Below are 26,155 nucleotides of genomic sequence, written 5' to 3'. Positions count from 1 at the left end.
TAGGGCTTGGACAGATTCCAAGTGCATTTTTGCAATCCGCCTTATTTATGGGTTGCAATTTAAAAAAAGTCAAAAACCGCGCTCAAAATGCAATTTAGAGCTTTCTGGCAAGAGGAGACACCCAAATTAATAATGTAACATGCCACTGTTTGTGCATGAACAGGGTTATACTGCTATTCCCTTAGATACACGATTAAAAAAAATATAAAAAATGTTTTGAATCCCTGGCGGAACCGGGCATCCATATGAATCAAGTAACAGGTTTATTCCATGCTGAAAAAAAAGAAGAAAGAAAACACATTCCATAAGAATTGACTGAGCTCCGCTCTGTACCACGCAATGATCCCCCCAGAGTCTCTGCCCCGGGTTATTTGGGTTTTTTGACAGAGGGTAAAAAACTCTCTCTCTCCCTGTGTATTGTCTGTTTTTTTGTGCTGTCCTTTGACAAAACAAGGCTCGCCAGCTAATGTGAATCAAAACCTGTTTTTCTAGCTTTTAAAGTCGTGCGATGTGTAAGCCACAATTCAAATAGAGAAAAAAGAGCTGACTGACAAGATTTAAGATGTGGCTGTCAATGTTGGATTAAAAAAAAACACATTGCCCGACGTCTGTTGCATTGCTTGAAAAATAACTTTATTTTGAGAGACTGGATAAGTAATTCAAGTGTTTTTTTTTTACTTCCTGAAAAACAACTAATAATTTAACTATATGTGCAAACGTTTTACGATATGTCGCTGTTGTGAATGTCTGTGGACATGTGCTGGCTGGACAGGAGGCTCTACTGTACACAGAGAGGGGCGGGAGGAGGGGACAAGCCGATACATACTCTTAGAGTTTGATTAATAGGGAATATAATACAAAAATATAGTACTAAAAATAAGATACACTCTACAGACATTCACAACGGCGACTGTCAGAAGATAGGACACAGCGGCTCAGGCACCTGCTGAATGGAAAAGGGGCACTTTAATGTTCTGTATGGCTAATACTAAAGCCAATACTTCAATACTTTAATATTCTTTTCTGTATGTTTAACAACAGTGGGTACTGGCCCAATTCGTCCCTGCTCCCGTTGTTAGGTGTTAATGTGTTAAGTGTGAATTTGTACCTGTTTCCCTGAGGTCTGGCTTTTTTTCTGGAAAACCATAACTCTGGTCTTGTCCAGATTGACTGTCAGCGCCCAGGTCTGACAGTGCTGCTCCAGCAGTGCCAGGTTCTGGCGCAGCCTCTGTTCTGTGGGCGACAGCAGGACCAGGTCGTCTGCAAAGAGCAGGAACTCGATTTCCATAATTAATGCAGATCAGTAAATTAAGGGACAAAACAACGGCTCCTCAATGGGCTTTGATGTGCTAATGCGTTGGTTTAACAGTCCGGGTGTGGCAAGCCTCTAATGTCTCCCGACTTCGGCAAAAGGCACCCGCCTTTCATTGGAAGACAATGAACACACTCTAGCCGTACATGTGAATATAGCATAAATACACCAAGGGATTGGGTGAGCTCCCATCACAAAAAAAACTGCGAACCTGCACTACAGCGACCACAGTACAGTATGGAGACCAAGACCTTTTACGGGAAGAGACGGGGTGCTTCTGCAGCCCCAGCTTCCAAAGAGCGAAGGGTAAGCAAATACAGCAGACTTCATCTGAAATATGCGATTACAGCGCATATTACAAGGTATTATTGCCGTTTTGAATTTTAAATTCAATTATAATTATTTCTTCGTAGCCTGTTCTTCAAGAAAACACCGCACGGGCGAAACGATCTTCGAAATCTGATGAGTACTACTGTGTGACTTTATTTCTTACATGAATTATGTTATTTTGCCACAGGCCGTGGGTCTCTGCTCTCGGCCACTGGCCAGGGTGCCAACCTGTAGAAGCACCACCTGTGTGGAGACTTTTCGGCAGCAGCGGGAGCAGTACGACGCATTACTGGGGAGGACTGGGAGGCTAGAGACACTCCTGAAAATGCAGACTTTTGTCAATGGAAACCGGTGTGTTTGTCTCTCTCTGCTGGATGTCCCTCTCACTCTCTGCTGAATGAATGTTTGTCTGGTATTTACTTTGGTCCCTTTTAACTGTTTTTCCATCTTCTTTATTGCTTTGAGATGCCACTTTTAAAGGTGATATGTAAAATAATGTATTTTATTATTGTTATAGAGAAACATGATCAGATTTTCCCCGGTTCAGAAAAAAAGATCTAAAGTGCTACACCTAACTTTCTTAATTCGATGTATTTAAAGCAGTGAACTACTGTAGGTGTAACATAACATTCAGAAATACAATCGAGAATAGTTTTGTGGTGTTTGTATAGATGAAACGTTCCTAAAACGTAACAAAATTAAAGACGATTAAAATCTGTAATCTTTCCACTTGTACTGTATGTCATCGGAAAATACAAGAAGTTTCTGCTTTGTGTAAGGATGGTATCAAAAAGTAATCTAAGTGGTGAGAAAGCTGTGCTCAATGTATTTAAGGGACTTAAAAGTAAAAGGAGATGTTTCATATTGCTTGACTGCTATACTATACATATTGCTGTACTAGTTTGTCACTCTTCTCATCCCCTCTCTGCTAAATGGCTTTTGAATAGAGTCACATGAAGAGAGAGGTGAAACAGCCCTACACAGCCCTGTCGCAGTACACAAATATAATTATATCTTATTAATTTCTTTAGATACGCGATTCTTTTAATACAGTCTTTGCTGTGCTCTTGAGGGTCCTTGTGATATTTCCAGCTCTGGTTGAATGATAATTGTCGCAGTTTAAAGTGTCGCAGTTTATTCATGGGTTGCAATTTAGAAAAAGTCAAAAACCGCACTCAAAATGCAATTTAGAGCTTTCTGGCAAGAGGAGGCACCCAAATTAATAATGTAACATGCCACTGTTTGTGCATGAACAAAGTTATACTGAGATTTCCTTAGATACGCGATTAAAAAAAAATTTTGAATCCCCGGCGGAACACATTCCATAAGAATCAGCGCTTTTACAGTATATATCGCCTTTAAAGGTGGCTTCTCAAAACGCTTTACAGGATAAAAACAACAAGAACAGCAACAACAACAATATTGTATTTCATTGCACTTTGAAAACCAAGTAATAACGTAACTATATGTGCAAACGTTTTATATGTCGCTGTTGTGAATGCCTCTGGAGTGTATCTTATTTGCCTTACGTTCTGGTTATCTCACTCGCTCTCCCCCCCTCTCTCCCTCAATTCAATTCAAATCAAGGTGTTTTATTAGCATGACAGATGGGTACAATCAGTGTTGGGTATTTACTTTGCTTTGAGATTCCACTTTTAAAGGTGATATATAAAATTTTAACTAAAATAAATTGATATCTTTGTCTTCTAAGTATCTTAATAAACTTTCAGCATAGCTTTCTCCCCGTTTAGATTTATTTTTCTTAAATAGTATACTTTAGATCTTTTTTTCTGAACCGGGGAAAATCTGATCATGTTTCTCTATAACAATAATAAAAAACATTATTTTACATATCACCTTAAGGACAGCACAAACAAGGGTTAATTGCACAATGGACTTCTTTAGGTGTGAGGGTAGGAGTGGATCGCAGCAGGCATAATCAGCAAATTAGGAAAACAAAGAACAGGACAGGCGAGACGTTTATCCAGAGAGCGAGTGATCAGAAAAAGGAACAGCTGTTACACACAGGTTTTACGCTCTCTCTCTGCTGAATGAATGAAAGCATTTTATTAAAAACGCGTTTGCGTTTGTCTGGGTATTTACTTTGTAATCTGTGGTTTACATCTACTGTATTGTTTTGAGATGCCACTTTTAAAGGTGATATGTAAAATAAAGTTTTTTATTATTGTTATAGAGAAACATGATCAGATTTTCCCTGGTTCAGAAAAAAGATTAAAATAATAATCTTTCCACTTGTATGTCATCGGAAAATACAAGAAGTTTCTGCTTTGTGTAAGGATGGTATCAAAAAGTAATCTAAGTGGTGAGAAAGCTGTGCTCCTCAAAGCGCTTTACAGGATAAAACAATAACAACAATAGTGGCTGGGCAAACTACTTATTTTATAGAAATACAAAATGAGATATAATGATATGCATGAACAAAGTTATACTGCTATTTTCCTTAGATACGCGATTAAAAAAAATATTTTTTTTGAATCCCCGGCGGAACACATTCCATAAGAATCAGCGCTTTTATATATCGCCTTTAAACACATATATTTAAACACGCGTTTACGATTTAAATCAAAACGGGATTCAAATCAATATAAATGTTTATTTTGTAACGCATAGGTGACTATTCATTGTTATTAAAAAGACTTAAATTCGATCATGTTGTGATATTTAGAAATATAAATTTGTTTGGTGCGAGTGAGGTTTTATTTAATCTCTGACCAAGGGAAACGTTTCATTTTTTCAAAGAAATGTTTGTTAAAAAAAAGTCATAGTTCCAATGGGATTCGATCACAGACCGTGTGACATGGGAGTCAGGAACCTAACCCACAGCGCCACCAGCAAGGTCACGTGTAGTGTGCTGAAAAAGCCCTACAGAAACATTATCGACAGACAATGTACAGCGTGTACTATTCTTGTGTTGCGGTACATGAATATAATTATATCGTTATTAATTTCTTTATATACGCGATTCCATATCATATTCCCTTTTAATCAAATTCTAAAAGTATACTTGTTGACTCCGGTATCTCTTTAGTTAAAGACTTCGATGCTTAAAATGTTTAGGGAGAAATGGAATACTGGTGTGTATGTTTTCTTTAAAGTACCGAGACCAGCCATATACTGTATGTTTAAGTTCCAAAATTAATATCGTTTATGGCCTTCACACGCGTTACAGTATGCTCCTATTCTTTTTATGCTCAGCTACTAAGATTTCCCTTCAGTGGTAAAATTCCATATGAATATTCAATACTACAACGGGCACAGTAAAGACGTTTACTGTAAATCTTTCTACGACAGACCAACGAGTGCCCCTGTCGGTCAACCAATCACTTCCGCGGTACCGCGCGTCATCTTGCGTCACAATGCGCGACGCCGTAGCCAATTACCACTGGTACGTGTCTGTACCGCGCCCTTTGAATGGCTGCATCTGTACAGGTGTCCCCACGTTCTCTGTCTTTGGATGAGTACTAAAACGTCATTTGGAAATTGTTCACTATATACTGTATGTAAATTAGCACATACATTTTTAAATAAAATATTTTAAATAAAAGGTTATACTTAGGGATGTTTCAAGACAATAATCAGGTAATGACTATTGGTTTCATATATGAAGTATTTTAAAAAACTGCTAGCACGTAATACAGTGTCTTAAAATTGTTGCTAATACCCAGAAAGAAAAAAATTAAACTTAGCTTTTCTTGTTTTACCTCCTTCACAATCCTTAGCTCACGATTGATACAGAAATACTCACATGTTTGTGGTCTGTTTAATGTGTACAAATGAGTGAGGCATTGATAAATGGGTCAGAATTTATAACTATTTTTTTTTCAAAATATTTAGAAACATAACACAATTTTCATTGTTGTGATTTACAATTATAAAACAAAAAAAAATCGCAACTTCATGCTGCTGTAGTAGTTATAGTTTGGAAAGCAGACTGGATCTTGAGGGCAGAGACAGACACATAATGTAATAATGATAATTGGGGCAAAGACATGTTCTCTTTTAGCAGATAAAATGCATCTTATTAACTGAAAACACTTTATTATAAATATAAAATTCACAGGTAGGTGTTTTTTACTGTAAAGCTGAAGTGTGTGTTTCTGGGACTCAAGCAGGCTGTACCTGCATGAGATCTGTGGAGTCGCTCTCCGATAGTGATGTTTCTGGACAAGATTACCTGACTGGTGCTGCAGTCTTGAGAACTGGACCAGTCTGAGGGCTGAAATAGTTTAGGTATCATAGGTGCACACTTTCACACTTGGTTCAAAACAAATCCTCAGAAAATTCCTCCACAAAGCAGATTTTTGTAAGTGAAGCACTGACCTTGCTGGTGTCCAATAGCGAGAGCAGTGTAAGTGTCCGAGGGCTGGTCTAGTGGGGATGGCGTGAGCAGGACGTCTTCACGGGAGTCTTGGATCTGCTGTCAGGGCCGAGTACAGCAGCTCTTCCTTCATGTCTCACCCCCAGGACCTGTACAGAACAAGCAGGTTGGCCGATGGAACTCAGGTGCTGTGACTAGATGTCTCAGTCTAGATTTCTTGTCTTTCTGTTTTTGATGTGCAAGGATATTGTCAGTCTGGGTGAAAAGAAAGGTCTTTATCTGAAGGTCCTTATTGTCTTTGTTCTTAATCATAAGAAATAGGATCACTTGTTAAAATACCCTGAACGTGATCAGCTACACCACACATCTGTGAACATTATGACTGAGCGACAGTAATAAGAATCACTATGCTCTCTTGGAACCAGAGCGAATAACATTTGCACACAAGTTCCATTAAGACCTTTTTTTCAAAATGTTTTAAAGAATGGAATTGCTTTTTTCTCTTAACAAATCTTATGCCATAATGCCACATTATAGCACTTTACATAATACCCTAATAAATTTCAGGTTTTAAAATGAAGAACACATTAATGGAGTTATACTTGCTGACAAAGAATAAAGGGGTGTGATAAGAGTTTCAATACTGCTTCTCCAGAGTAACATTTTAGAAACCTGTTCAGTGAGAGGCACAGCACGTACTGAACAACCACAAAATTTAAGTTTGCAAAGATCGAAAGCTCAGGAGGGGGCTACGCCTGTTTCTGTCACCTCTGAAAGCTGACAGCTGTAGTAGACAACGTTTCAACAAGGGGGTGTTCTTGAAGGAAAGCCAGCACCAGCGCCCAGCACCAGAATCCATCTTTGAGAACAGAGGGCTGAACTGTCCTGATGTCTCTGAGAGGAAACTGTGAGGTCTGTGGAAAGAGGTCATTGCTGAGGGTCCTGCACACTGTGGTAGCAACTTGCTTCCAGCAAGAAAACAGCTCAGGATTGATCCTGGACAGATCCCGCTTATAATACCCAGTGGTCCCCCCTAGTGGCAATATCAGGTATGACACTCAACATTGCTTGCATAGAAAGTTAAAATTTTCAACTAATAAACTAACATCCGTTATTCCTTATTGGAAAATGAATGTACAAAGCACTGTATGTGTTTACCCATAACTTACTTAATTTCTTTACAAAAGTGTAAACAGAAAACTTAATTAACATTAAATGACAACACTAGGTGTCGTATGCATTCAAGTAAAAACTGTGCTCTGCGTGTTGATGTCGAATGAATGGCAAAAACATGAGTTAAGAACTCTAAAATTTAAAACCTGTGAGAATCACACCTGAATAGTCACAGGTTTTAACAAATATAGGACATTTTGCCAAGATCTCCTGAAGGAAACCAAAATTCCTGTAGGTGAGATATTTTAATCCCAGATTTGAACTGACTAAGCAGAACTTTGGCAGACCAGACTTTCTCTATGGCTAATAAATAGAGCAAGAAAGAGACCAGAATTTAGAAATCAGGACCAGAGGAGCCAGAAGACAAGGAGTGAAGACCAGAGGAGCAGGAAGATAAGGAGTGAAGACCAGAGGAGCCGGAAGATAAGGAGTGAAGACTAGAGGAGCTGGAAGACAAGGAGTGAAGACCAGAGAGAGCCGAAGACAAGGAGTGAAGACCAGAGGAGCCTGAAGACAAGGAGTGAAGACCAGAGGAGCCGGAAGACAAGGAGTGAAGACCAGAGGAGCAGGAAGACAAGGAGTGAAGACCAGAGGAGCCAGGATGCCCAGAAGCAGGAGCAGGAGCTCCACTGGACCAGGGAAGCACAGTCTGATACTCTGCTCCACCTCAACTGCTGCTCCAGAACAGGCTGCTGTTGGGTGTGAAGGCTCACTATCCATCCGGACTTTTCTCTGGGTTCAGGCTTTGGAAATTTGCCCAAAGACACAGACGAGGCTCCACTTGTCACAGTCTGGAGGAAAAAGCGCCACTGCAACTGGGCTGTGAGGAAACGTCACATGGCTGGACTCTTTTATACTGAGTCTCACTAGGAGAAAAAGCATCAACGCTCTCTCAGTGGCTCGACTGTCTCCAGTGGTTGGAGTCTCTTTCTCTCTCTCTCCCTCTCAGCAGCAGAGCTCAGCTGCACAGCACGTCCAGCCCCTCACGGCTGCCTCACATCCCTGAAAGGAGGCAAATGTGTAAACACAGTGGAACCTGGCTGTCAGGTGTCATGACCATGAAGACTACCTGCCGGCTCCACTCAGGTGGAGGCTCAGCTGACCGCCTGTCACAGAGCTGCTCTGATTCCACCATCGATTATTCATGTTCCAGGTGAAGGTGTCAATATAGACCTGACTGGCCCTACACCCCAGCTGGCTGAAGGACACGACTGTACTTAGGCTCTATCTGGAAGCGATCCTTGTATGAAACACAACCTCAAACAAAATGGCGAAAGACTGTTTCTACTGTTTTATAGAGTAGGATTATCCAATGTGACATAGCTGGCAAATCAGTTTAAAAGATGAAGAAAAAAACTGGCTTAGATGATTCAGGTACTGTAGTAATGAGATATTTTATCCGATTTTCAGGAGGTGATCAAAGTACTGTATATACCGTATATAAAGAGCTTGTTTTCAGTGCATTGAAGAACAGTTTGTGTGTGAGGGGGGGAAGCAAAGTTTTGCTTTAGCACAAAAATGGGTTTTTCAGAGCCCGTATTAATTGTATTTTCTGTAAAGAAAAGTAAATCCTTGCAAAAAAGAAACCAAGCGCAGTAGAAGTGAAGCTGAAATAAAGACGCCATGTTTTGGGTAAATGTCTCGGCTGGGCTGTGTTCTGGGGTCGTGCTGATGTGAGAATCAGGCTGCAGTGAGGGGGGCAGCAGACCTGCTCCCCCAAGGCCAGTCTCCTCTCCTCCCCTGAGTTCAAGATCCGTACTTGAGTGATTCATCCACCTGCGAGCAGAACTCAGCTCATCCTTGTTCCTCTTTGCAGACTGAAGGTGGGACTGAGAGCTCAGAGCTCCTCTCTGGTGCACAGAGCAAACTGGCCCAGCCAGCATGTCTTCAGCAGGGCTGGATCTCCCTGCAAATAACCTCCAAACATGCAGACTCCACACAGACAGACACCAGAGGCTGGACTCCAGCCCAGGAGCCTGTAGCTGTATCTTCCTCAGCCTGGTGCTCTGCAGCTATTTTCTAACCCTGCTGAATTGTGCATGTTGGAAGGATGAAATGGACAAACTAGCACTGAAACAGGAAATCTGGCTGAGACTGGCCGTGGGTCCTGCTGCGAGCTGTACAGGACAGATCAATGTTGGTGTTTTCACTGGACAAACACTAAGGACCCAGGGGAGCTGGAGTCTATTCCAGCAAGCAATGGGCTCAAGGCAGGGCAACCCCGGGCAGGATGCCAGGCCATTGCAGGACACTCACACACTCACACACCAGGGCTGTTTAACCTACAGTACCAGCATGTCTGTGGCCTGTGGGAGGAAACAGGAGCACCCAGAGAAAACCCACACAGACACATGGAGACCATGCAAACTCCACACAGATAGACCCCAGTGATTGAACCCAGGGCCCCAGCGCTGTGAGGCTGCAGTGCTCAGCTGCACACCACACCCTTCATTAATGGCAATTTCAGGTGTTTGTGTCTGGGATTCGGGCAGAGTGTTGGCATGAATGCTGGGGAGCGGTTTTCTAATACTGTACTGATGGTGTACCTACCTGTGCAGGTAATAGTACCATCCCAGCTGCTGGGGCCCTGGACCTCTTCTGTACCTGACTTCTTGTAACTGCAGTCATTGCTGGGAAATGACTTCAGCAGCAGGGGGGGTGACTCCCGAGTCAGTATATAAGTGTGAGAAAGCGCAGAGTCGGTCTGAACCACATCCTCAACCTACAGGTGTCCCCACGTTCTCTGTCTTTGGGTGAGTACTAAAACGTCATTTGGAAATTGTTCAATATATTGTGTATAATAATTAGCAAATACATTTTTAAACAAAATATTTTAAATACAAGGTTATACTTAGGGATGTTTTAAGACAATATCCAGGTAATGGCTATTGGTCTCTTATATGAAGTATTTTTAAAAAAACTCCTAGCACGTAATACAGTGTCTTAAAATTGTTGCTAATACCCAGAATGAAAAAATAAATTTAGCTTTTTTTTTACCTCCATCACAATCCTTAGCTAATGACTGATACAGAAGTACTCACACGTTTGTGGTCTGTTTAAAATAATGTGTACAAATAAGTGAGGCATTGATGAGTGGGTCAGAATTTATAACTTTGAGCTTTTTTCAAAATATTTAGAAACATAACACAATTTTCATTGTTGTGATTTACAATTACAAAACAAAAAAAATCGCAACTTCGTGCTGCTGTAGTAGTTATAGCTTGGAAAGCAGAATGGATCTTGAGGGCAGAGACAGACTCAATAATGTAATAATGATAATTGGGGCAAAGACATGTTCTCTTTTAGCAGATAAAATACATGCATCTAAATCACTGAAAACACTTTATTATAAATATAAAATTCACAGGTAGGTGTTTTTTACTGTAAAGCTGAAGTGTGTGTTTCTGGGATTCAAGCAGGCTGTACCTGCATGAGATCTGTGGAGTCGCTCTCCGATAGTGATGTTTCTGGACAAGATTACCTGACTGGTGCTGCAGTCTTGGGAACTGGACCAGTCTGAGGGCTGAAATAGTTTAGCTACTAGTGATGTGCTGGTCGGCTTTTCTTTTTACCCATGGCCGCCCGCAGTTGTGAGAAACGAACCAGCATCTGCCCGACACGATAGAAAATGTTTCTTTGACAGGCCCATCCCACGGGTAAACCTGCACCTACCTGCGGGTGTGAGTCAACCCGCGCATCACTATTAGCTACTGTACTTGCACATTTTCACTCGGTTCAAAAAAATTCTCAGAAAATTCCTCCACAAAGCAGATTTTTGTAAGTGAAGCACTGACCTTGCTGGTGTCCAATAGCGAGAGCAGTGGAAGTGTCCGAGGGCTGGTCTAGTGGGGATGGCGTGAGCAGGACGTCTTCACGGGAGTCTTGGATCTGCTGTCAGGGCCGAGTACAGCAGCTCTTCCTTCATGTCTCACCCCCAGGACCTGTACAGAACAAGCAGGTTGGCCGATGGAACTCAGGTGCTGTGACTAGATGTCTCAGTCTAGATTTCTTGTCTTTCTGTTTTTGATGTGCAAGGATATTGTCAGTCTGGGTGAAAAGAAAGGTCTTTATCTGAAGGTCTTTATTGTCTTTGTTCTTAATCATAGCCAGATTGAGTTTCTTGCTCCATAGTGTATGGCTGGACAAAGCTTAATCGAATAGTGATTTTGTAGAAATAGGATCACTTGTTAAAATACCCTGAACGTGATCAGCTACACCACACATCTGTGAACATTATGACTGAACAACAGTAATAAGAATCACTATGCTCTCTTGGTACCAGAGCCAATAACACTTGCACACAAGTTCTTTTAAGACTTTTTTTTCACAATGTTTTAAAGAATGGAATTGCTTTTTTCTCATAACAAATCTTATGCCATAATGCCACATTGTAGCATTTTATATAGTACCCTATAAATACCTATTTCAGGTTTTAAAATGAAGAACACATTAATGGAGTTATACATGCTGACAAAGAATAAAAGGGGTCTGATAAGAGTTTCAATACTGCTTCTCCATTTTTAGAAACCTGTTCAGTGAGAGGCACAACACGTACTGAACAACCACAATTTAAAAAATAACAGTTTGCAAAGATCAAAATTGAAAGCTCAGGAGAGGATGTTTCCGTTTCCTCTGAAAGCTGACAGCTCTAGTAGACAACGTTTCAACAAGGGGGTGTTCTTGAAGGAAAGCCAGCACCAGCGCCCAGCACCAGAATCCATCTTTGAGAAACAGAGGGCTGAACTGTCCTGATGTCTCTGAGAGGAAACTGTGAGGTCTGTGGGCAGAGGTCATTGCTGAGGGTCCTGCACACTGTGGTAGCAACTTGCTTCCAGCAAGAAAACAGCTCAGGATTGATCCTGGACAGGTATATAAAAGCCTGGGTGATCCACACCTTGGGTTGGGACAAATCTCATTTTTAATCTGCTGCTCGGGGTCACACCAATTCTGTGTCTGTATTGTAGGCGCATGGTTTTGTATTTACATGAAACAGTTCTATTAGTGGAGGACCTGGATGGCCAAGAAACAAGTGTACAACTCAGACAGCAAGGAAAACAGGCTGAATGCACAACTCTTACTGTACATGGGGAAAGTGCAGCAAAACAGAACATGAAAGCAGAAAAACAGTATCAGTATGATATTAGTGCAGTTGTTAAAAAACTGTAGAAGATCCACAGCAAGTTTCTTCACTCAAAATTCAAAACCCATGGATTGAGGGTCATGCTTATAATACTTAGTGGTCTCCCTAGTGGCAACATGAGGTATGACACCATTGCTTGCATAGAAAGTTAAAATTGTATGATAATATAATAAATAGCTTACACTTAAATAGCGCTTTACAGGTAATGGGGATCCCCTCCACCACCACCAATGTGCAGCATCCACCTGGATGATGCGACGGCAGCCATAGTGCGCCAGAACGCTCACCACACATCAGCAATCAGTGGGGAGGAGAGCAGACTAATGAAGCCAATTCATAGATGGGGATTATTAGGAGGCCATGATTCTTAAGGGCCAGTGGGAAATTTGGCCAGGACGCCGGGGTTACACCCCTACTTTTTTCGAGAAACGACCACAGAGAGTCAGGACCTCGGTTTTACATCTCATCCGAAGGACAGCCCCTGTTTACAGTATAGTGTCCCCGTCACTATTCTGGGGCATTAGGACCCACATGGACCACAAGGTGAGCACCCCCTGCTGGCCCCACTAACACCTCTTCCAGCAGCAACCTTAGTTTTTCCCAGGAATCTCCCATCCAGGTACTGGCCAGGCTCACACCTGCTGATCTTCAGTGGGCTGCCAGTTATGAGCTGCAGAGTGATATGGCTGCTGGCCAAATTTTGAACTAATAAACTAACATCCGTCATTCCTTATTGGAAAAAGAATGTGCAAAGCACTGGATGCGTTTCCCCATCACTTACTTCTTTACAAAAGTGTAAACAGAAAATTTAATTAACATTAAATTACAACACTAGGTGTCGTATGCATTCAAGTAAAAACTGTGCTCTGCTTGTTAATGTCAAAAGAATGGCAAAATCATAAGTTAAGAACTCTAAACATCAAACCTGTGAGAATCACTCCTAAATAGTCACAGGTTTTAACAAATATAGGACATTTTGCCAAGATCTCCTGAAAGAAACCAAAATTCCTGTAGGTGAGATATTTTAATCCCAGATTTGAACTGACCAAGCTGAACTGTGACGGATATTTTATCCGATTTTCAGGGGATGATCAAAGTACTGTATATACGAAGAGGAAAGTTTTAACTGAGTAATGACTGATAAGTACAGCTGAAAGTGGGGACAAACAATATTATAGACAGCAGTAATGCCACGACAAGAGAAACAAATAGGTCTAAAAACATGCAACAGCCCACTATCTCTTTGTAATAAAAAAGCGACGGTAGGGTTTCACTTTGTAAAAGAGCTGCTTGGGTGTTGTCTAGGGGAAAGAAAGTGCGTCTCCACTGGGTAACTCCTGTAATATTTCAAAGTACTACTTCAGGGTGGTAACCAGGTGGATACAAACCAGGTTTCTCTATACATATATTTTTCAACACCTTAGCGCCCATGCCATTTTTTAAGATTGAAGAATTTTTATTGCTTATTAGTGACAGAAATCAAGTAGTAGATAAGCGAAGTTCCCTGAGCCAAGCTTCATCGACCAGGGATGTAATCTACCTGAATCCCCAGATTCACAGCTCCATCCATTAATGTAAAACCTAAATTAGATATGTAAAAATACAAACATATATAACTGTTGACTTTAAACCTTCTTTCTGCAGTATCCAGTCCACCACCAGCCATGTCATCTGTAGGAACTGTTCCCATTGAGATGGCAGCTCTGGGCAGACCCTTCCAGCTGGGGATGCTGTATGACTGCCGCAGAGACGCACTGATCCCAGGTAAACCTACAGCACAGCAGACACAACTACGCACTGTTCCAGCTGGGCTGCTGTATGACTGACACACTGATCCCAGACATTCCCACAGCACAGCAGACACAACTACACACTGTTCCAGCTGGGCTGCTGTATGACTGACACACTGATCCCAGGTAAACCTGTAGCACAGCAGACAACTACACACTGTTCCAGCTGGGCTGCTGTATGACTGACACACTGATCCAGGGTAAACCCACAGCACAGCAGAAACAAATACACACTGTTCCAGCTGGGCTGCTGTATGACTGACACACTGATCCCAGGTAAACCTGTAGCACAGCAGACAACTACACACTGTTCCAGCTGGGCTGCTGTATGACTGACACACTGATCCCAGATACACCCACAGCACAGCAGACACAACTACACACTGTTCCAGCTGGGCTGCTGTATGACTGACACACTGATCCCAGATACACCCACAGCACAGCAGACACAACTACACACTGTTCCAGCTGGGCTGCTGTATGACTGACACACTGATCCCAGGTAAACCTGTAGCACAGCAGACACAACTACACACTGTTCCAGCTGGGCTGCTGTATGACTGACACACTGATCCCAGGTAAACCTGTAGCACAGCAGACAACTACACACTGTTCCAGCTGGGCTGCTGTATGACTGACACACTGATCCCAGATACACCCACAGCACAGCAGACACAACTACACACTGTTCCAGCTGGGCTGCTGTATGATTGACACACTGATCCCAGGTAAACCTGTAGCACAGCAGACACAACTACACACTGTTCCAGCTGGGCTGCTGTATGATTGACACACTGATCCCAGGTAAACCTGTAGCACAGCAGACACAACTACACACTGTTCCAGCTGGGCTGCTGTATGACTGACACACTGATCCCAGGTAAACATTCCAGATGAAATCTATTAATTTAGTGCCAATATATAATATAGGATTACAGAACACAATTTTAATCTTATCTGAATTTCATTGACATGTCCTAAACTCTCCTCACAGGTCTTTTTAAGCTTCTCGCTTCATGACAGTTAATTCTTTCACAGAAGCTGTCGAATCACAGGATTAATGAACTTCTTTATTACATCAGTATCTCTCTATATGAAGCTTAGTACTGAGCAAACCTCTTTGACATTGTCCAGTGTCAGGAGCATTAGGTAATCAACCCTGACTCTATTGCAGCCATCACGCTGTGGGACCATAAGGAGCTACAGAAGAACACCAGTGTGCGCTCCCAGAATAAAACTGAGCTCAGGGTCTCTGCCTCAGACTCCATTGATGACAAAGCTTCGGCCCTGCAGGTGGACGCCTCACTGAAGGCCAGTCTTCTGGGGGGTCTTGTGGAAGTGGGAGGAGCCGCCAAGTACTTCAATGACAAGAAGAAATCCCACAGCCAGGCCAGAGTCACTCTGCACTACCACACCACTGTCAGGAAAGAGCAGCTGACCATGAGTCACCTGGGCCGAGGGCAGGTGACCCATCCCAGTGTGTTTGAGGACGAAATGCCCACCCATGTGGTCACAGGTGTGCTGTACGGGGCTCAGGCCTACTTTGTGTTTGACAGAGAGGTGTCTGAGGGAGAGAACAAGCAGGAGATCGAGGCGAAACTGAAACTCACCATTGAAAAGCTGAAACGAATCTCAATTAGTGGCAAAGCCTCTCTGGAAATGACAGAACAGGAAAAGACCGCTGGAGAAAAGTTCAGCTACACATTTCACGGGGATGTTCAGCTGGCGACAAACCCGTCCACTTTTAAAGAGGCCATTGAGGTCTACAGAGCCCTCCCGACTCTGCTCGGAGAAGGAGGAGAACACGCTGTGCCCATCAGGGTCTGGCTGTACCCGCTGGTCAACCTGGACTCCAAGGCTGCTAAGCTGGTCAGACACATAAGCAACCATTTTGTCACACAGGCACAGACTGCAGTGGAGAACCTGGATGTGATTGAAATGCGATGTAACGACTTGCAGAAACACACAGTTTCCCAAACCTTTCCTGACGTCAAAGGAAAAATAGAAAATCTGAAACAACTGGTCCTTCAGTACAAACTGAATTTCATGGATAGATTAGCCAGTGTACTGCCAGCTATTAGGGGAGGTGAGAAAGATGAAGAAGAGTTCAGAGAGCTGATGAAACATCATGAAGACTCGCCTTTCAAATTAGACAGGCTTCAACTGTGGCTGCAGAATAAAGAAAGAGAAATGAAGGCAGTCAATGGATATCTTACTAAACTGAAAGACAGTGGTATAAATGTGCTGTCCACACAAGAGGAACTGGACCGGGTGCTGTTTGATCCAGACACTGAGAATGTGGTTTGTTTCAGCTTCACCTCACTCAGCCAGCCTGAGCCGTATCTGTCAGAGCTGACCAGCTACCTCAGACACCCAGAGAGCAGGAACACAGACACTGACACACAACAGACTAGCACAGGATGGTCATGGATAGTTTTATTTCATGGAATTATCAGTTTTCTGAAACTAATCTTTGACTTCCTTAATTTCAGAAGGGGCAAAGAAGAAAGTAGTGGTTCTAGTATGGAGCACAAAGGATGCTGGTTAGGCCAAGAGACTAATCAGAAGATTAAATTGTGTCTGAAGGCTTTCCTTGAGTTAGTGAAAATTAACAAGGCCCAGAAGGAAACTAAATTCTTTGTTGATGCTAAACAAGATGACCAGCGTCCCGGAGCGTGTATCTTCCTGTATGAGGGTGGGGATAATGAAGGTGTGTATTTTGAGCCCCCATCAAAGTCTGGCAACCCTGAGGTTCACACAGTGACACATAACACTGTGACAGAACAGATGTCCCCCCACAGCTCTGCCACACTGGAGCACAGGGTGGGATATAAACCCAAGCAGCAGGAAGAGTGGGAATCTGTCACTGTCAAAGACACTCAGGACACTGTCCCTGTGTCAGGGCTGCAGCCTCACACTGAGTATGAGCTCAGATCCACAGGAGAGGGCAAGCTGGGATACCCCGTGAGCAGTGACATCAAAACGTTCAACACTGTGATAAACTTATGTACCCCTGGAAAACCCTCAGCTCTCCAGGTGTCTCCAACTTCCATCAAAATAACCTGGGAAAATCCTTCTGCTGATGGAGAGGGGGTCAGCATACTAGGATACATCATTGAATACAGAGAGGAAGGAGTACAAGGCAGTAAGGAAACATCTGATCAGTGGCTGAAGAAGAAAACTAACAAAGAACAGAATTCATTTTCTATTGAAGGCTTGACAAAGAAAACATCCTACAGAATCAGAGTCCGGTGTGACTGTGGGGATCGTGGGACCAGCGCACCGAGTGATGAAGTGGTGATCACAACAGCAGAAACACCTGTAAAGCGAATTACAGGCGACCCCAAGAAGTGCACTTTAATGAACAAGGGCAAACCTTCGATTTACAGGCTTAATCTGTCTAAAGATAAACGCAGTACCTGTCCCAAACTCAGCTTTGGAAAGCCAGCAGTGAACAGTAGAAACAGAACGATCATGCTCCTGGGAGCGACGGGCTCAGGGAAGACCACCCTCATCAACGGGATGATCAACTACATCCTGGGAGTGGAGTGGGAGGATGAGAGCAGGTTCAAACTGATACATGAAGAGACCAACAAGACACAGGCTGAGAGTCAGACCTCTGAGATCACAGCCTATCAGATCCACCACAGTGAAGGGTTCAGGGTTAGCTACTCTCTCACTATTGTGGACACTCCAGGGTTTGGGGACACCAGAGGGATCGGACAGGACAAAATCATCACCCAGAAGATCAGAGACTTCTTTTCTGATAAGAATGGTATCATTAGTCTTGACGCAGTGTGTTTTGTGGTCCAGTCTGCTTTAGCACGTCTCACACACACACAGAAGTACATCTTTGACTCAATTCTCTCGATATTTGGAAAAGACATTGCAGACAATATTGTAGTTCTGGTCACCTTTGCTGACGGGCAGCCTCCACCTGTTTTAGAGGCCATCAAAGCTGCTGATGTCTCTTGTGCCAAACTGAAAAATGACACCCCTCACTATTTCAAATTCAACAACTCAGTCTTGTTTGCTTCTAATGAGGGATCAACAGGAAGTTCACATCAGAGTATGTTTGACAAAATGTTATGGCAGATGGGTTCAGAAAACATGGATACATTCTTTAGCTATTTGAACACCATGCAAACCCGAAGTCTGCAGCTGACAAAGGAGGTCCTGGAGGAGCGCAATCGACTGGAGGTGACAGTGGAGGGGCTGCAGCCCAAGATCAAAGTCGGACTGACGACACTCAATGAATTGGAACAGACACAAGAAGCATTGGAACGTCACAAACACTGTATAGAGCAAAACAAGAACTTTGAGTATGAAGTAGGGGTCACAGAGGCAGTAAAGGAAGATATCTCTGAGACTGGAAACTACATCACCAACTGCCAAGCGTGTCATATCACCTGTCACTATCCCTGTCAAATTCCTGATGATAATGATAAGAAAGGTTGTTTGGCAATGGATAATGAAGGAAACTGCAGGATTTGTAAAAAGAAATGTGTCTGGAGTGTACATTTTAATCAGAAGTACAGATGGGAATACAGAACCAGAAAAGAGAAAAGAACATATGAGGATCTGAAAAGGCAGTTTGAGGACGCAAAGGGGAAAAAGATGAGTGCAGAGGAAGTTGTCAAACAGCTTCAGAAGACATACAGAGAGGTACAGAAAGAGGTCTTACAATTAATTGACAAATTGAGTCGCACTCTGAAGCGTCTGAAAGAGATCGCTCTGCGGCCCGACCCTCTCAGGACCCCAGATTACATTGACCTGATGATACAGGCTGAGGAGCACGAAGCCAAGCCTGGATACCTGGATCGCATCAGAGAACTACAGCGAGTCAGAGAAGGAGCTGTGATAGTGCAGAAGGTGGCCAGTGGAGAGATTCTGCTTCCACAGGAAGAGAAGACTTTGAAAGAGTGGGTAAAGGACGGTGCCTCAGGGATGTTACTGTAACGGCGAGGCTTAATAATAAGAAAGAATTAAGTGTTCTGGGCTTTCCCAAATGAGGCCCCATTTCTCTGTTCATCTCTGTGGTGCAGCCACAGAGAAACTATTCATGCAGGCTGATTTAAGATGTTTTCTTTTGATAAGAAACAAGCTCCCAAAGGGGGATGCACTTAGCTAAGCCTGGCTATCATGATCAATGGTCATCCATTGGCGCCTATCTGTCTAGGGAGTGCCAGTTGGACATCTGGACTGCATTACTAAGTGTCAGGAGTAAGTGACTCATATCTCACCTTGATCAACCAATCAGGGACTGGTAGGGCCGAGTAACCCACGTGGGACTCTGATGCCCATGGAACTTTCAGCCAATCAACGAGCTGAAGTTCCTCCAGGTAAAAACAGGCAACACAGAGAGCCTGAGAGATTCAGAGAGATTCAGGGAGATTCAGTAAGATTCAGAAGGGATTCAGGAGGATTCTGTGGACTGTTCTAAAGGGAATTCAAAGGAGAATTCCAGGGCAGGACGGCCCAAGAGCAGAAGGCTCCCAAGGGCAGGACATTCTCGCAGCGCGCCTCCTGACCATCCTGAGACTCAGCCCGGACAACCACGGACCGTGTCCTAGTGCCAGAACTTTCCTTTGTTCTAAGAGTCTAGAGTGGAGGTTGCCAGAGAGTAACCAGCAGCAGGCCTCGTGAACAGGTCGGAACTGTGAACAGCTGAATCACTATTCAGAACTAGCTCTTCATCAGGAACGAACCGGTCCTCTTCCTGACTTGCTGGGACCCACAGTCATCTTTTCTCCTGTGCACAAACTTTGCTAGTTTAAGCCAACAGTGAGCATCAGCAGTGCACCGTCGCAAGCCGCACAGCACAGCCTGGCACCTAGCCAGAGAGCGCGGATTGGACAGCAACAGCCTGCAACTGTTTCTTTGTGCCCGCAGGAGATCTGAATCCCCAGAAATTGGATGAGTATTCAACTTCAATGCATTACTGCTCGAGAATTCAATTGTTATCGCAACCAGTTGATATCAATTTAATTCCTAAGAGTTATGTACTTGTTTTGAGTATCTAATGTAGAAGTTATAACCAAGTTCATTTATGAAACGGTCTTAATGAATGATATACTGAACGTATGTCCTCTTGATATGTGTAACACTTCGTAACTTCGTGAATATATATCTTTTGTATTCTGATAACCCTCTCGATAAGATCTGTTAGGTTTACATGCATATTTTATGTATTAATAAATGTATCCTCTTGTATTAGTACCTGTGTGTGTGCGTTGTTTGAGTTATGTCGCATGGTTGGATTCTAAAGCCATCAAAAGAATCAACTTTGTGATTTACTGCTACAATTAATAATTGTTTCAGTAAATGCCCAGACCCTACAGAACTGGTGCCTTCAGAGAGCCACTATGATTACATATTTGGCGTCCCTGAGCTGGTTTTCTTACATTACAAAAAGTAAAAAATAAGATAGGTTGAAAGCATACTATAGAAATTAGAATTAAGTGCATATTAAGTGAGAAATACAGGACTGACTGATGTTACCATATACATGTCCCCTTTCTAACATTCTGATAAAGATATTATTAAACTGAAAAGCAGCAAATGAAAGTTATTGTTCCATATAAGTTTTGGCACCATGCAAGTACATGTTAGTGAATACACCACAAGAAACTCATTTTGTTCAAATGCTTGACAGATGTAAAATAATTTTACTGGGATACTATTGAATTGTTACACTGATTATCTGACAACGGAGTTAAAGAGCATTTCTGAAATGTGTTTTCTTTTATTTTCCTGTTTTCTATAAAACATTGATGCATATTGTGTTCTCTGTGATCCTTTTTCTGTATTGATTTCATAGACAATTTTCATTCATTAGCCTGATTTCATGTTTCTTGTACTGTCTTTAAAGAGATGTAACCTTTCACGAAGAACAGCACAAGTAACCTTCTTTGTGCTCAGTGGTTTTAAATAAATCCAGTCTCAGTGAAACTGGAGTAATGCAATCTTTTATACTTCTCATCCAGTCTGTCTCCCGAACCACCTTTAAAGAGTCTCTCAGGTTCCTATGATTCTATTTAGGGAAAGGCTCCCCCAGCACCCCTCACTGTGCAGGAGAGTCACTGCACCCCCTCTCTGCTGGCCCACTGTCTCCAGAATGCTCAGTGACACAATACTGTCGTCCCTTAAGCCGCGTCGGGCTACAGGACTCGACACGACCTCTAGTCAGAGAGCATGTCAAAATTAACGACTGCAGCTGCGGAGTCTGGCTGCCTTTTCTGTCCCAGAGGGTGTCAAATCATACGACTAGGAATCGCAGGGGTGACTAATCACACGATTCCCTCACGACTTTTCATCCCGGTTCCACATCTCGTATCGCACCGCGAAGCTACCACAAGGTCTCCTCATTTTGTCAGCCAATCAACGTGGAGCAAGAGGAGGAGCAGCACACAAAGTACACAAACACGAAACGCCGAACAGACATCTGTGCTGGCTCCACAGTTCGACGAGCCTCTCCTCCATTTGCCCAGTCCAACACACTCGCTTTCCCTCTTTCCTTGCAGCCGCACTGTACTTCCACTTGCGCGCTCATTGGCTGTGACTGTCGCAGACACAAGAGCCCACCCCTGCGACTGGCGACTGGCTACGAGAAAATCAAACCTGTCTGAGTTTGTCGTAGCCAGTCGCAGAGAGTTGTAGGGGCTATTAAGAGCAATATGACTGAGTCCCTGGGGATGTCACACTACACAACTGACGGTAACGGGCGTGCACTGTGACTCTCTACAACTCTCTGTGGTTTTCTTACGATCATGTAAAGGAAGGCCACGACTGGAAATCCTAGGAACAGTCGTGTAGTGTAACGCCGGCATAAGACACTACCTGACTGCAAACTTTGCTTTCAAAGAACACCAATAGTACCCCACACAGGTCTGTCAGTATAAGCACGAACACCTTTATTTGCTAGTAGAGTGGGTGTCTTTTACTGCCCCCCAGTCTGGTCTAACCTCATGAGCAGTGCACTCACAGCTCTCTAGGTAGAGTCTGCTGGAGAGTGTCACTGCCCTGCGATGGGCTGGCGTCCTGTCCAGGCTGTGGTCCAGTCGAGAGCCCTGTGTCTGCGGGGCTGGGCTCCACTAAAGACTGAGCTGTTGCTGAAAGCGGAGGTACGGTAAGAAAACCTCCCACTTGGAACAACTGTCAACTCTTCTGTCAGAAATATCCATTTTTCCAATAGGGATTCCTCACAAGTAGAAAGGAAACACCTGTACTAAACTGAGACCTGTTTCATACCAAGTCTTTACAAATTACCAGAGAGACAGGCTGACAACACTGCAGATCCATCAACCGAACCACATGGACACATTTTAGTCTTGCTTGTAGAAATAATCTCTGTGTTTTTAAATAAGCTTCATACGAAGAGACACTGAAATAGGGACATGAGCACCTCAATTAGACCAAAGCACAGCATGTGACTGACTGGTCAAATCCTGACTTCCCCCGGCTAAGCGCCATAAAACACACTGGAGAAACAGGGTTATCGCTGTCCAGTTTACATCTTTTAAACTCTGAAGATGATCTCCGCCCTGTGGCCGTCTGGGATCCCTGCAGGAGCCTTTCCTGCCTTTATTAACAGGGTCCCCCTGTACTGTCTGTCACACACCCCTAAACTCGCACAAGCTGTTTCTAGAAGTTTACCTCAAAGCAAGATTATTGACCCAAATGGCTAACTTGTCCTTTGTATAGTTAAAACAACCTTCGAACAAAACGGTAGACATGTTACAATGAGTATTTAACACATGACAGGTGACTATATCCACAATTTATGTCAAATATTAGAAGTTATTTTGACTAACCTGTGACGCCCGACCTCAGCACAACAACCGGCCAGAGACGTTACACAGCTCACGCGCAAACGGGAATCTCGAGCAACGGGAGGCGGAGCCAACGCTAGAGCGGCAAACCTGCGGGCCAATCATCGTCGCTTCTCTCCAGTGTAGGCGAGGCCCCAGGCACCCGCCGAGACAGGTGATTGGCTGCGTGCTGGTGCCAATCACTCACAGGCAGTTTTGAAAACCCTCGAGCTTGCGGCGAGGCGCGTCTGCCTCCACTCGCGGGGCGCTGCGTTCCCGCTCATTTCCACCCGTAATGACGTAATAACAGGGGTGACCTGTCCCTTCTCTCTCGCCTCAGGGCAGTTTGAAGAGGTTGGCCTCCCCGCGGACGGCACAGACGACGAGTTGGCGCTGCGCTTGGGCGGTTCGTGCCGATGTGTAGTGACCGCTGTGCTGCTCTGGTTCCCGGGATATAGCGCCTTGTTTTTTCGCGGGGGGAGAGAAGTCACTCTGCCCCCCCCCCCCGACACACAACGGCGCAGGAGAACTGAACCGGTAATCAGGAGAGCGTGTCCGGCGGCCTTGAACGCAGGTAACCCCGCCAGGACTTTGGGGTAACACCCCTACTCTTTTCGAGAAACGCCCTGGGATTTTTAATTTTTAATTATTATTATTATTAATGACCACAGAGAGTCAGAACCTCAGTTTTAGTGTCCCCCGTCACTATACTGGGGCATTAGGACCCACACAGACCGCAGGGTGAGCGCCCCCTGCTGGCCCCACTAACACCTCTTCCAGCAGCAGCCTGAGTTTCCCAGGAGTCTCCCATCCAGGTAGCCGGGAGCTGCCGGCTGGTAGAGCTACTTGCACCATATGAGCGCTGATTAAACGGCGAAACTGCCGCCTGTTTCTTGCAACACGACACGATTAGCAGCCTCCCGAAAGAAGTAGACCGGCGCCCTCTAGTGGCTACATATACTGCTACCAGTACTGCCCTGGGCTGAAAACCACCAGCGCAAAGGAAAAGAGCCGATGAACTCAATTCAGCCCCTATTTTTTTTTTAGATACAAGTTTATATTGCAACGCTTATGGCCGTCAGTGGTGTGTAAGAACCGGCTTACCGCTCTTCCCTTCCCTGTGATAGCAGGACTACAGCCAGTGGGCTGTAGAGAGATCTCTCTTTAGCTCAACGGGCTGTGTCCCACATGCCTGGAGACCTCCGAGGTGCAGTAACAGGTCTCCAGGCTCCAGGGCTGACGTGCCTGGAGGAACTCGGGGTCAGGGTGAGGCGAGGGGGCACCTCAGCGCGGGGGCAGGAGACAGCTCTATTGAATGCGTGCAGAAGGGTCCGCCTTTACGAGTTTAATGTTCAGCTGCAGACAGCGTGATTGCGCAACGATGCTGCCACCGCGCGGCCGTCGCTGGAACTTCCAGCACATGTCACTCAACAGCAACTTGAATTCCTGTCGGCTGTGAAATCAAGGACACATACAAATCTCACCCGGGGTCACTCTTATCAGTATACCAGACTGTTCTCCCCTCACACACACACCCAATCATCCCCCCTTCAAACACACACACTGCCCCCAACACGGACACCAACACACAGCTGAAAGTTCCTAAAACAATTCCTGAACCTTTATTTCTATCAAGAGGAAAAGAAACCAAAAAGGCAACTTTGAAATGAAAAGATTGAACACAAACCCACGAGAACTGTGTGTCTGTAATAATAACAATACCAATAATAATAATATAACAATAATATAATAATAACCATCATTATCAGAACCCAGAGCTGGAAATAATCAAATCAAGGAGCAGGGGACAGTGAGAAAGTCTGGGCTTTGGAGGAGGGAGTTAGGAGGAGAGTGAGGAGGACAGGGACAGAAAGAGAAATATACCTGTCGGGGAATAAGTAGCACCAAGAAACCAAGCCTGTCGACCTTTTCCAACCACCCGTGTCGCCTACAGTCCCTTCTCCTTCTTCTCCGTCCAGAACACACACACCAGAAGCAGATACAATAGAAACAGAAACATGGCATGTGGGGTCTTGCTTCCAAATGTGTGTCCATGAAACAAAAAGAGCAGATTCTGAGTGCGCGAGGAGCCAGCTGCGATGAGCGGCGGGTTTCTGCTGCCTGTTCACAAAAAAACCCCTTCAGACCCTTTCATCACGGGAGACAGGAGGGCGAAGTTCAGACTCCCCTCCCCACAGCACACGGAGAGAGGGGGTGCACTGGATTAAGACGGAGAGACGCACTCCCTCTCGCGGGGGCCAGGGGACAGAGGGAGAGAGACGGACCAGGTCTGCAAGGCCCTTGAGAGTCAGATGGAGGGAGGAGAGCGCTGGAGAGGCGAGGGGCCGGAAGGAGAGAGGGAGGCCAGCTGTGTCCTTGGTCTGCCAGTCCGTCCCCAACCCCCACCCCCCCTCGGCCCCGGAGTGACGCGCCGTCTTCAGGCCCGTCTGCTGCCTGCTGGAGTCTCCAGAACAGCCCCAACAGGGCAGCCTCTTCCACTCCATCACAAGACCTGAGAGAGAGAGGGACAGGGAGGTCAGCTTCAGGGCAGTGTTAATGTGTTACTGGACACTGTCCACTTACTGAATGTGTAAATGACTCTGTGTCTCCCTTGCCTCTTCTCTCCCTGTATGTCTCTCACCTCTCCGTCATGCTCTCTTGCTCCATCCCTCTTTCCCCTTCCCTCTCCGCAGTGGTGCAGAACAGCAGCAGAGGGGCCACCTGCCTGGTCAATGGTGGTTGCCATACCAATGGGGGCGGGGGGCGTGGCTTGTAGCCCCTCCAGCCCCACCTCCTTCCCCTGGTTGGAGGGCTGCAATGGCCACGCCCTGAGGATGGGCGGGGGCCGGTTCACCAGCCCGGACTCGGCTCTGTCGGGCTCCGTCTTCTCCCCGACCTCGGACTCTGCGCTATCCGGATATCAGTCACCCTCCATACCCAGGCTTACCCCTCCCTCTCTTGGCCAGCACCCCCACTCCCAGTTTCATTCTGCCTGGCCAGTGGGGTTCAGGGGTAAATGCACAGGCAGGGATAAGAAGTGCCCTACTGTGTGCTGTGAGGTCAATGAACAGGCTGTGTTACACTGGGATTTCGGGAACATCCGTTGGGTGCTTCTAGCATTGTAATGGGAGGCATGTTGGAAACAAACTCTGAAAATGTGGAAAGCAGCACAGGAGATTCTCCAGCGAAGAAGTGACGACCCCTCACAGTGCGGAAGATTGTGTTTCTGTTTGGGTCTTGCTAGTGGGAGTTCGTCTCCAG

General features: G+C 44.7%; 1 protein-coding gene across 1 annotated transcript; it reads left to right on the top strand.

Moving 5' to 3' along the window:
* Nucleotides 1-13,950: 13,950 nt before the first annotated feature.
* Nucleotides 13,951-19,043, top strand: LOC148674080 (uncharacterized). Its single transcript, XM_088627185.1, has 2 exons — nucleotides 13,951-14,058; nucleotides 15,259-19,043. Exons 1-2 carry the CDS (start codon nucleotides 13,959-13,961, stop codon nucleotides 19,041-19,043), a joined length of 3,885 nt encoding a protein of 1,294 aa, XP_088483311.1. The 5' UTR covers nucleotides 13,951-13,958.
* The last annotated feature ends 7,112 nt before the right edge of the window (nucleotides 19,044-26,155 follow it).

Source organism: Lepisosteus platostomus, chromosome 3, assembly GCF_059453375.1.
Source record: "Lepisosteus platostomus isolate fLepPlt1 chromosome 3, fLepPlt1.hap1, whole genome shotgun sequence".
NCBI classification, from domain to species: domain Eukaryota; kingdom Metazoa; phylum Chordata; class Actinopteri; order Semionotiformes; family Lepisosteidae; genus Lepisosteus; species Lepisosteus platostomus.
Note: the sequence above shows the minus strand (reverse complement) of the source record. Positions and strands in the feature narration are given on the sequence as shown.